Source organism: Trichogramma pretiosum, unplaced genomic scaffold (assembly GCF_000599845.2).
Source record: "Trichogramma pretiosum strain Unisexual culture from Peru unplaced genomic scaffold, Tpre_2.0 scaffold125, whole genome shotgun sequence".
Classification (NCBI taxonomy): domain Eukaryota; kingdom Metazoa; phylum Arthropoda; class Insecta; order Hymenoptera; family Trichogrammatidae; genus Trichogramma; species Trichogramma pretiosum.
In genome coordinates, this window is record NW_019640812.1 from 309,140 (window position 1) to 321,826 (window position 12,687).

General features: G+C 33.6%; 1 protein-coding gene across 1 annotated transcript; it reads left to right on the forward strand.

Annotated features, from left to right (window-relative positions):
- The first annotated feature begins 2,631 nt into the window (after positions 1-2,631).
- Positions 2,632-12,165, forward strand: LOC106655779 (rotatin). The gene is made up of 29 exons (XM_014376335.2): positions 2,632-2,799; positions 2,964-3,148; positions 3,224-3,379; positions 3,443-3,549; positions 3,615-3,873; positions 3,943-4,101; positions 4,172-4,273; positions 4,347-4,868; positions 4,937-5,157; positions 5,228-5,456; positions 5,522-5,731; positions 5,812-6,018; positions 6,088-6,261; positions 6,328-6,463; positions 6,544-6,762; positions 6,837-7,098; positions 7,166-7,338; positions 7,414-7,638; positions 7,711-7,934; positions 7,995-8,291; positions 8,403-8,646; positions 8,714-8,885; positions 8,966-9,162; positions 9,224-9,924; positions 10,169-10,373; positions 10,607-10,818; positions 10,897-11,037; positions 11,255-11,384; positions 11,555-12,165. The coding sequence occupies exons 1-29, from the start codon at positions 2,754-2,756 to the stop codon at positions 11,806-11,808; spliced, it is 6,369 nt and encodes a 2,122-aa protein (XP_014231821.1). The 5' UTR covers positions 2,632-2,753; the 3' UTR covers positions 11,809-12,165.
- Positions 12,166-12,687: the final 522 nt, after the last annotated feature.

A 12,687-nucleotide genomic window follows, 5' to 3' on the forward strand; every position in this document is an offset into this window, starting at 1 on the left:
GGACGAAGAGTTAAATTTAGAATTTATACGAATAATGCATTAGTGTTTTGCGATACTTTTAGCCAGTATGAGAAATATCAAAATTTGTCTCATGCGATACAATAAAATATTATACTGTACAGTACAAAAAAATGAAGCTCAAAAATATAAGAGAAAAAGAAAACAAAAGTAAAAAAAGTCGATACGCATATTAACAGAAGACATCAGTATTCAGAAATAATTTAACGTGCAATTTTTGTCGACATGACACGATTAATATGAAATGATTATCAATATCTACTTGAATATAAAATATATGTTTCAAATCTGTTTTGTACGTTTTATATGCAGTTAAATAATGTATATAAATGGTGTATTATTGATGTTGAAAAAAAATTACGAAAAATGAAAAAAAATAATAATACCCAGATTAATAGCCGAACTTGCGCAGAATTAACGAGACTATAATTATGATTGTTCGTCATTAATTTTGAAGGTTTACAAGTATTCGACAAAATATCTAACACAAAAATTAAGGAAATGTTCGGTGCCGTGTCTCGCACGTTCGCCTATTGATCAGCGATAAAAATAAACCAGTCTCTTGAAAATCCAATAAGCATCCTTAATCTGAATGGTTGAAATTATTATAAGTTATAGACGAATGATTATAATAGACGCCAAGTGCGATTCCTTCTTCTTATAAAATATATCCAAATTTTATTGAAAAAAAAAATTGACGAATAAATATACATAATGTATAATCCTATATTTCTTATTCCCTAGATAAATGTGTATATTCCTTGGAGTTTCCATATAAAAAAACTTCCCTTATTAAGCGGCGTTTTATAATTGTGCAATTCGATCATTCGATTGTATAACTAAAAAAAGTAACAAGATTATATATTATAAAAATACTTAAGATATACTGGATTGAACATATTAGGAAAAATTCAAAATCCAAAAGTATGCTCTTCGATTATGGCGATGACGTGTATGTTTTAACGATTACGATATTGAAAATATAAAATTTAAAAGTCAGCGAAGTTAGCGAATGATTATTATTTGATATGTGTAAAATCGTGCATTATACGAGGAAAAACGTCCGACGCCCTTTTCAGCGTACAAAAGGATGATGTTTTTTGCGTGCAATACATAAAAATGATAAAACAAAAAAAAAAGGCTCGAATGTTTCTCTTGATATAATGTGTTATTATGGTGTATAAATATTACAGATAAAAATTAAATTAAATAAAGTGCATTTTGACTATAAATCAACAAATTATTCAATTTTACCTTGATCATCTTATTTTAACATTATTATCACTTTTCTTTAATTCAAGGTTTTTTCCTTTTACGCGGTTTTTCCAAAAGTTACTTCGAATACGGTTTTTGTTTGAATTTTTAAGTCCTGAAAAAGTCTTGTGCCTTTTGTTCTATATTAATAAACTCAAAAAATTCGAATGAAATGCCTCGTTCGATGGTTTTCTTTTTCATCATCAGAGTAGAAATTTGTAAGAATATATCTTGGCTTCGTCGCTGCGTTAAAAGGAATTCCAAAGATGTAAGTATATATAACTATTCCGGCTCCTCTTGGAAGTTTCAAACGAGTTTTATGATGTAGGTCGAAAGTTGAATGGCTGCGAGTTTAAAACAGCCATGTATTATTGTAGCGATATATCGTGCGCATAGAATATATACTTACCCTTTTGCAAAGTTTAGAAAGTAAAATATAAAATTGAGTGATTCATTTCTTTTTGTAGCAACTACAACTATATATTGTACTGTAATGCAAGCGTAAGCTACAAGGCACCCAGACATATGTATAAGTAATTTCTGGTAACAGAATGATGGTCTTTCTCTACTACTTTTGTTGTAAAATTTATTGCTTTCACAAAAAAATACGAGTAGATTATTGAATTCGTTTTCCGATAATTTGATGCAAGTAATCTTAGTTTCGATGTATCTTTACATCATTATTTCAACTACTATTATAAAAAGAAAAATAACAATGAAAATGGAAAAAATATTCCTCGCTAATTTCCTTGAATAAATTTAAAATTTCGTAAAATGTTTCTAAATATATTGCTTAACATTTAACAGCGTTTATGAAACTGCTCAGAAAAGCGCGCGATTTTTTGCGATGCGCACAAGCTCGTTGCGCATGTATAACCCTCGCGTTGCGAGAGTATTCGCTCGCAGTTAACGCATGCATACGCAACCCAGATGCAAATTCTCGTGTCTGTTATTAATGTGCGTTCAAATTGCGAGATAGTTGCCTCTCGTTCTCTCACCTTGCCGACAAAATTACACGTTTTCCTTCCTGTATATGTAAAATCAACACCTATTTGACTGGTCAAGATGCATAATTCAATGACTGTTTGTTATCGTATGCACTTCGTCGCGTCATCGAATGCCGTACGCTTGTATATACACTGCATGTGTCACAGATGTCATTCTGTGTGTCACGTATAAAGGCGCGCATTTTCATGTTTACACGCTCATGTGCCGCTGCGAAGCTGCCTGCTGCTGTCGGAGTTGTAACGGAACGGAGCGCGTAGGCTTACTCGCCGGGGCTTTGAACTATGCGGCGGCACAGGCGCTGCGTTACAACCGCTGTCCGCTGACACAACATTACAAATATTACAGCGCAGCAGGACATACACAAGCCAACACTATAAATATATAGCAGAAAATGCTCTAAAGTTTATATGAAATATAGCGTGTACTCTTTATCGGATTTATTTTGATTGTGATTGAATTTTACATTTGCAAAAATGTCGAACGTTTCTCACATAACTGCTGCGCATGTTAAAAAACTCGGTAAGAACAATTGGCTTGTTTTCTTTTTGTATGTTTGTATACATCGTAGCGTGCCTGCGTGTATTACTCATCAGCTGGTCGTTAGGATGCACAATCTTTGAAAATGTAAACACAATAAGACATCCAATTTAAATGCTACTTTTTTCTCTTTTCTCCCATCGCAGATCACAGTTTAAGTGAAATTCGCTTGAGAGCTTTGGAAAATATAATTTCAAAATTGGAACTTGGCTTCGAATGTGACTGCAATGCCATTAAAAAGGAGTTGCTGGCCAAACTATTCAAGTGGTTTTCGCTTGAGCCTATTGTCAAAGAGGAAAAAGTATTAAATTTACTCATCAAATTATCTCAGGTAATTTTTAATAAAGTAAACAATAATGTCAATTTAGAAGCAATGTAAATAGTATTTTATTGACCGTTTTTTTAGCACGATGGAGGAAGTTACTTGAATTCTTTTGGCAGAGTTAGGTTCAAACAAGAGTTGCGTGATTTGAAAGCCAAATTGGACTACAGGTGGCAAGATAAACTAAACAAGTTGGAAGAACTTGCTGATAATTTATCGTCATATTCAAATAATTTAGATGTAGGTAACATTTAATTATTTCTATATGAATTTTATTAACTAATTTTATATATAACATTACAGAATGAACACTTTGTTTCCCCACATGAATCATTACAACGTAATTTTAATCAGCAATGTCAAGTTAATCTGGAATCAAGCAATCTACCTCATGTATCACCTTTAGACAGGTAAAACATTTTTTGCAAAACTAATGAATTTAAACACTGTTTTATAAAAATGTTTAATTGTTCAGCACTGCACCTATTGAGCTGACTATGAATCCAGGAGAAACGACAGTTGTGGCTAGACGATCTGATAATAGTATCAGGTGGTTAGCTATGCCTTGGCAAATATTGGCTTCATCAGATAGAGGAATTTTATCTAGATTAGAAGATTCCCTCAGAAACGCAGATGAAATACCTGTTAAATTACAAAGTTGTCAGTTCATCACTAATATTATGTTACAAGATTTTCCAGCAGAAGTTTTCCTTCAGAGACCTACTACTGTAAAAGTAAATAAAATTTCTAGTTATAATGAATTTTATAAATGAATACAAAATCAAAGATACTGCTTTTTTCAGGTATTATTAGGTCTTTTAGAATTTCATATTAGTGATTCTACTGAGGAATCACACAGTTTAATTTTAGCAATACTCAAAGTGTTAATTAAATTAACACAATTATTGAGGTTTAGAATATGCTATTATTGTGATCCTGGTATTGCTCATAAAGCAAACAAGGTACTAAAAAAAATAATATAAAAATCTATGCCTGCATAATATAAATTTATAATTATTATTTTTATTTCAGATTTTAGTTAGAAATTTAACAAGTGAATATTGTGCAATAAATCATGAAAGAGACAGTCCAGATGGCGAACCAATAGATGAACATGACCCTTTTCAATCAGCAGTAATGATAATTATAATTTTATTTATATAAGTTTTAATAAATAAAATATTTACCTGCAATTTATAAATTTTAGCGGCCAAGTGCAAGAAATCCTAGTATCATGAGTGACTTAAATGACTCAGCATCACAAACTCACCAAATGTATATTCCAATATATTGTACAGAAACTTTGTTGACAGCCTTAAGATTATTGAGCATTCCAAATGACCCAACTAGACCACTGACAATTGTGAAATATATAGCCGATCTGTCATATGAACTTATTCAGTTACTTATAACAAGTGTTATGCCAACTGTTTGGTTTTGCAACGATAACATAGCTTTTCGAATTCATGAAAGCATGAAAAATGTGTTTGAATCATTCAGCGAAATTTTAGATTATTTTGTTCAATTTGATAGTATTGATTACTACAGAGCAACTTATATATACTTCTTGTGGATAGCAATAAAGTTTTTGAGTAATGTTGTGCCTTTAGAGCTAGCTGATCAAGTTATACCAAAGAAAATGAAATTGTCCATGTGTTCAGCTCTTATGGATGCTTCTATATATTTGATGTATTCCTCATTGCACATAACAATACAAGAATATGCTAGAGTAAGTATTGCATCCAAAATCATTTTGATCCAAATGTATGTTTTATTCATATAAATTTTTCTATTTAGAGATTCCGGGGAGCAGAAGAATGTGAATTAGTAAAATTATTAGATGAAACTCGATTAGTTACAAAATCAATTAAAGCTTCTATATCACTAATAAAAAATACCAAGGAACAAACATTTTCTGAAGAACTCAAAGCTATCCATGCTTCAAAATTAAGTTTACTTTACCATAAAAATTTTAAGTTAATTAAAAAATTCATAATTCTCGCTCAAAATAAATCCTGGTTAGTCAAATTATTGCAAAATGGATCTCAAAAGTGTTATATATTATTTAATTTTATATTTTTTTAACAGTTATAAACTAAGTGCCAATGATACTGAAATGATAACCAAAATAACTCTTTCATTTCTCGCTCATAGTGACGATGATGTGCAAGAAGTAACATATACTGAATGCCATTCTCTTGTCACATCCACGTTAGTAGGAGATTACAGAAGTAACTGGAAAAATATAATGTTTATGATGAACTCACACATTTTAACAGAAATCATTTGTCATGGCGCCGTATCAGAAAATCAAAAAGTTTGCACATTTATTATGAAAATTATACATTATTTTACTGTACTAAATGTATTATATTTTCTTAGGTAAAAATTTTAGCTGAAGAAATACTATTATTTTTATTGAATGGTAGAATAGAAATGACTGAGGCTGGATGGCAGAAATTCATAGAAGAATTAATTCCAGTGCTACCTCTTTTACAATGCCTTGCTCATCCTTCAACTTCTCTTGGGAAATCAATTACTAAAATGTTCGATCCTGACATATCTTCATCCATTCAATTGCCATTTATAGAAGTAAACTATAAAATACATTCATCATGAAGTAAATGAAAGAGTAAATCAAAAAGTTGTAATAATTATTGATTTGTCCAAAGGTTTTGAAAGGCAACGTCAGATTTTTGTTCTTTCCAATATCAGAGATAAGAGACGAAGCATTGTGTCGAATTCTATGGATGCTATCTCAAGAAAAGAATTCAACGCAAAAATTACCCCGTCTAACGTCATTACATGGTCTTCCTCTTAGTTCATTGTGTGTTTTTGATCAGCAAAATACTGCTAGACGATCGGAAGGAACTTATCAGGTAAATTTAAGAACTTATGCACATTTTGAAGTCTGTAGCATTTTATAAAAAAAATTATTTATCTTTCAGCGAAGTTCTCTTAGTTCGGTTCTTGATATGTTGCGATCAGGAAACGTTGAACCAACCGTTAGAAAATCAGCGTTGGTTCAAATAAGTGTTATGTTGTCTGACTCCTCGTTGCACAAACCGTTTATAGCAGAAAATGGAATTTCATTAGTATCTGATATATTTACAAAAGCACTGGTATTGAATCAATTATTTTTGAATATAACTTACAAAACATTTTCTATTGAAATTACTTTTTGACAGATTGAAAAAGATTACGCCAACTATCCAGATTCAGTAATATCGATTATTACGATTTTGAAAAACCTTGCATCTTCCGAAAATTCAGTTAGAGTAGAGCTTTCAAATTCTATCGAAATATTTTATAATATACTCAGAAGTAAGTTTTTATATACGCAAGTATACTAAAAATGAAAAAATTTAATTTATTAATTTATTTTAACTTTTTAAATTGTTAAGGTTTATTTCTTTATCCTGATAATGATAACAACAAAATGGATGCAGCACAACTTCTAGTTCTATTACTTTACAGTGGATACATAATGAGACTTACAGATATGTCTGCTAACAATCCTTTTAATATATCGTTACCTTACATCATAACTGTAAATATGAAACTTCCTTTTGCTTGTAAGGCACATTGGAAAACCAGTATCCATCGAAGAGCAGACATTTCTGGTATAAAATAAATAAAGTACTTTGAAATATTCTTCATTATTTTTTAAATTTATTATAAGAATTTTCTCTTTTAGTTTTGCACAGAAGCAATCCCGCAGCTTCAGTATTCATCAGACAATTTTGGGCTTGGGAATGGAATGGAGCAGAAAAAGTTTTATGGAAGAAATGGGAACACGTGAACGACCAATCAATAAATGAAAATTTAATGATTAAAGAAAACGAATTTGCTTGTCTAACTTTTACTTCCATTCATTTTTGCGTACAACGTCAAATTTACAATATTCAGAATTCAATCACTCACAGTGGAGTGACCTCGGCAGTTGATTATCTAACCATGTTAGTCAATTACGTTTGAAAATAATTATAAATTAATTTTAAAAAATTAATCGTAAATTTTTCATAGGTACTTGAAATTATCCAATTTGGTTGGCTTAGATAATTTCCAAGCCATTTTAGATTTACCGTGGGCAGACACTTTTGAACGATTCTTGCAAGCTCACCCAACAAATAAAGAAGACCACGAATTATTCGTAGATGTTCTCAACTTCTTACATTTATACATCAAATTAGCGGCTGGTAAAATTATATTTTTAAATAAAAAAAAATCCAATGAAGAACTTTATTTTATGTAAACATATTAATTTTTATTAGATCAATCAACTTGGCTTTGCAAGGCTGTCAAAAGAATGATTAAATCATTACCGGACTGGTTAAACGTACCGGAAGGCGGAGAAGAAGTGCATCATTCTATACTGAAATTGATGCGAGCTTGTGCCACAACGGATCAAGATGAATCTGATGAATCGAAAAACGTCTGGATCAATTTCGTCGAGTTTGCTGTGTCTAATTTTTTCAGTGGAGAATATTATAATCTAGGTAAATAACTAATTGTGAAAATAGATTGAAAGTGTTTCAAGTTTATCCATATAATAATTCGATCAATCGCAGCTTTTCTCGATTGGGTCTTGTCAACATTGACTTATGTGATTAAAAACTGCCATTGGAGAACTCACAAAGACTCTTTAACATCAATCGGTCTAGCCTTAAATGAACTGATATTATCATTTCATCGTAATGGAATTATTAGTTTCATGGGTCTGACGATTACCAGAGACTGCATCATTTGCCTCAATCATATCCTGCTCGAAATGCAAACTCATTTGAATAAAAACGTAAGTAATGAATTTTCACCCTATCCGAGCCGAACCATTCAATTTCTATAAATTTCGTAGTCTTGGATGAAGTTTTGGTACGACGACAATAGTCAAAGTTTGTGCTGGTTACCGGCTTTGTGGCGTAGCCGAGATCCATTGGTGCGTGCCTCTGCCTTGCAACTTCTGACAAGTCTTGTCGATGGACCTCACACGGCTTTGCAATTGCTCGCTGCCATTGACATATCGCCGCACGAGCTTTGTCAGGCTTTGCTGTACTTCGTGACGGCTCGCGAGGAATCGTCGATCGTCAAAGAAGAAGCCTGCTTGACGATGGCCAATCTCATTAGGAATTCCAAAACAATTGCGTTCCAATACGTAAGTTAACTTGGCCTATGTAATTGAATTTTATGTTGCTCTAATTTTATAGACTTGTTTTTCTTATTATAAATCGAATGTTTATAAAAATAAAAATAATTCCAATTACAGATCGACTCGATGAATGCTAGTGCAATGCTAAGTTATGTCAAGGAAAACAACGTTTATCACGAGATAGCCGTTATGTTGTCGAACTGTTACATGCTCGCTACCTTGGATCCTGATATTTGCGAGATATTCGAATCCTCGGGGGCACAGAGCCAACTTTTGTCGGGCGATCAATCTAGTGGTACCGTTTCATTGGTACCCAGAGCCGTTTACTATTTGTATGACTGTGACGATGACTTACAGCGATGTAAGTTCTTGATAATGTAAGGTGGTTTGAGCAAATTTAATATATTTTTTTTAATTTATTTTTCTAGACTCAGCTAGAAGTTCAGACGATGCAATGATCGACGAAAGTCAGGTGCAGTTCATAACTACTCCAAATTTAGTAACATCTCTGTGCACTATGCTTAATAGCCTCATAACTATAGGAGAAACCGAAGTTATCCGTGAAATTTTCGAACATTCGGTGCATAAATACATAATTGGGTACGCCATAAAATTTTGATTTGTTACAGCTTATAATTGTGAGAATAAATGTGAATATTGAATTTTTACTTTCAATGCAGCTGTTATAGCGATTTTCCAAGATCAATCAATACCGAACGAGATGTGGAAAACTACTGCAACATTCTCGAAATGTTCGCTTCGTTGACAATCATCCTTACCAACTGTTTGATTCATAGTCCGGATTTTGCCTCAATTATAGTCTTTCCTCCAGAATTCATTCGCCATCTACTAGGCTTCATAAATGTTGACCTATACCGTGAGTATTTAAATCATAATAATTCATTTTGGCACAATTCAAATAATTGAAATGATTGTAGATACAAATACGCAGCGAATGATTTCTCTACGAAATCGATTGGCTACAGAAATTTTCAAATTCTTTACATCGTTGTCACTGACCGAAAGTCAACACTTTGACTCTGTTCAGACAGCTCTCAAGTCACTCGACGTGGAATCTTTGGCACGCACGCTTGCCAATATAATTAGAAATTCTAAGAGCGACCTCGGCCTGACCGCCATCAGTTTTCTAGCTTTCCTTCTTAGTCAAGAAATGCAAAAGGACTGTGAGGAAGACGAAAAAGTTTTGATATTCAAAGATGCACTCGATACAAAACGTATCGTCGAGTCTGAAGACAGCTGGGATAACGAGCATCAAGAAGCGACGACGATGCAAAAGAGAAATACGAGAAATATTATTGGCGCTGCGTCGATCGAGCATCCAATTGAAGCCACCGAAAATCAAAATGCCATCACTATAGGGGCAGATCTTTGCAAAACTTTAATCAATCTGTTCATCACGCATAATTACGCAAAGACTGGCGCGAAGAAGAACAAGCACAGCAACGACCGAGAAGTCATAACTGTGGCTTTGACAAATCTGTTGTGTATATCGTCGACGGCTAAAAAACTTGCGGTCAGCGAAAAATTCCCCGCTACGATTATGATGGTGCTGAAAGAGATTTACCTCAAGCTCAACTCGTTACCAATAACAACGTTTAAGAATCAAACCGGTGATAAGGTTTGTTATAGGACAAAAATGTATTAATTTTATCGCCCGATGCACATAATCCAATGCTTCGACATTCTCGTCATAGCAACGCGATGCGCGCAGCAGGCTGAATCGAAATGAAAATTACCATCTAAAATGCAGATTTTTTTTGTTGCTGGCGCGGCATTACAAACGAGCGATAAATTGCAATTTACGATCGATAAATTCTGTGCTTCTTACTATATTCACCCTCTTATGTTGTTTTCTTCTACAGTTACATCCACTGTTACAAGAGATCGAGGCAATCTACATGCTAGCTATGAATTTCATGTTCGACTGCGACGAGGCGAAGCAAGCTTTGGCTAAGGTCGGCTTTGCTGACATCATTCACAAACTATGGTCGCACACCTCGACTAATAAAAAAGTTTTGATCGGCACATTAACGATGTTATCGGCGTTTACCGCTAATTGCACAGAAGGTGAGTTGTGGTAGCGTCTCTCTCATTATCGCGTACTAACGCAAGAATTTTCATTGAATTTCTTTATACATTTGTGCACAAGATCGAGCTGTCGTGTCATTGTTTTCAAGTGGAAGATTAATTTTAGATTGACCATTGTTGACATTTGCACAATACTATTGACTCGGTCTTGCTATGATGTAAAAAAATAGCATTGATAATTTCTGATGCCTCGTTTTTTTTTGTTTTCGCAGCCGCTCATTCATTGACATTGACGACTGTTACGCCTGGAGTCGGACTGAGAAAAACCCCAAATTCTGTTTCACTAGTACACGTCATCGTACAACTCATTGTTAAGGAAATAGAAACAATCGGTCGCAACAATCATGGCCAAAAATTGAGGTATGCACTGACCGTGCTGAGAAATGCCATTCACAATCACGAGTGCCGCGTCGTTTTATCAAAAGTAATGCGAATATTTTTCATTACATTGTCGAATATAATTAACACTTTTTTATTGATTGAATGATTATGTTTAAATTAGAGCAATTTGTTGACGATTTTTCCAAAAATCCATTCAGCGGTAACTAAGAGGACAAAAGTTTGGCAAAGCGTCGAAATGAATTTCTTAGAATTTCTAATAGACTTCACGTTTTACGACGAAGGACAAATGGCGGTTTCCAAGGTAAGTCATTTTTTTACATTTTATAATTCTTACGTAATGAAGCTTTTATTAATGAATTGAGAAGTGAAAAAAATTGGTCATTATTCATTTTTTATTGAAAATTGCATTTTTCTCGTAACAATGCGTTCTTACAACAATTCATTCGCATTGAAATTGCGACGTAAAATAATAACAAAACACAACGTGACCGCAGAAAATATGTTAATTTTTTTTTCAGGCTGTGGATAGCTTGGAGGTGCTTATAAATTTAGCTCGACTATCGACTGGTTCTATTAGACTTTTAGCAATGTCAATCCTTCGCAACTTGTCGTTCAATGCGAGTAATCGTCCAAGGCTTTTGGGCTCAAGTAAGTCGTCCGTCATAAAGTCATAAAATGTCGCAGCAATTGTGCATTCGGTTTACCTATTTTTAATGATAACGAGACTCGACTGCGGAAAACATGTCAATGGCACTTTTAGCCCTGAGCAATATAAAAAAACATTAAACAAACAATTTTTCTTCGTTTTATTTTTGCAGCCGATTTTTTGGATCTGTTGCTGACATTAATGAATAAAGGCGATCTGATGGACATTGAAATCGCAGGATCATCCTTGTGGGCTCTGGTGAGCAACAATCAACGTGGCAAAGTCATAGCTCGCAGCGCCGGTTTTCCCGCCTGCTTAAACGCCGCCATCAGTCGGCTCTCGTTACAACAGAACGAAAATGGCGAAAAGGAGCGTGAGCTGAAAAAGATGCTCGAGTACATTCTGCAAGTCATACGCCCCAGGTGATATTCAACTGATGACGATTTTACCGTGCAGCTGCGTGGTGAAATGGGCGACTTTTATTTGTACATAAGCTGACTGAATATCTTTCCCAATTTTTGTAAATGTTGCGAAGCTGAAACATTACAATTGTTTTGTAATATATCCTACAAAAAAAAAAGAAGAAGAAGAAATTGAACAAGTGCCTGTACAACAATATGTTAATAAATTATGTAATATTTTTATATAAGAATATTCTGAGGTGAAAATGGAATCTTGTAAATGTGTGTTTTGATGTTTTGTATCGTCTGTCAACCCATTACTATAAGACTATTAACTTGTGGTTAAATATTTTATGATTAATAAACTTTTGTATTTTCTCACATGAAATCAAATTCATTTAATAGAGTTATATTCTACTCCAATTTTCTTCAATTACATCGATCATCATATGATTCTTGTATTTTTTTAGGCTGCATAAAGATATAAGCCTACGAATTATACGAACCCCGGATACGAAACAAAAAAAATTGCAGGAAATTCGACGAAAAATATTAAAGAAATAATTAATATAAAATTGAGAATCCCAAACGATAAAGGCTCATTACGCGATTCAGCGTGAAAGAGAGAGAGAGAGAGAGAATGATACGACTTCTCGCAAAATGATTGACGCGCGTTATGTACGTGATACGCGCAAACTTTTATTCGATGAAAGCAACGATCGAAACGATGTGTGCGCTGCACAAAATCTGATAGTAACGCGCTTAATATCCTTAACAACATATTTTACCTTTAAACATTTGCTCGCCCGAAGCGATGTTTGGGAGTGATGTAGCGATATCGCATCGCAGTGTCTCGTATTCATGTACTGCAATATACGTGAAAATTTTGCCAATCAACTCGGGC

What these genes read in the sequence shown, in the direction of transcription:
- LOC106655779 (XM_014376335.2), top strand. Translation starts at nt 2,754, where the DNA reads ATGTCGAACGTTTCTCACATAACTGCTGCGCATGTTAAAAAACTCG. An exon ending in ATACATCAAATTAGCGGCTG is followed by an intron (nt 7,339 to 7,413) that starts GTAAAATTATAT and finishes AATTTTTATTAG; the next exon opens with ATCAATCAACTTGGCTTTGC. An exon ending in TACCGCTAATTGCACAGAAG is followed by an intron (nt 10,374 to 10,606) that starts GTGAGTTGTGGT and finishes TTGTTTTCGCAG; the next exon opens with CCGCTCATTCATTGACATTG.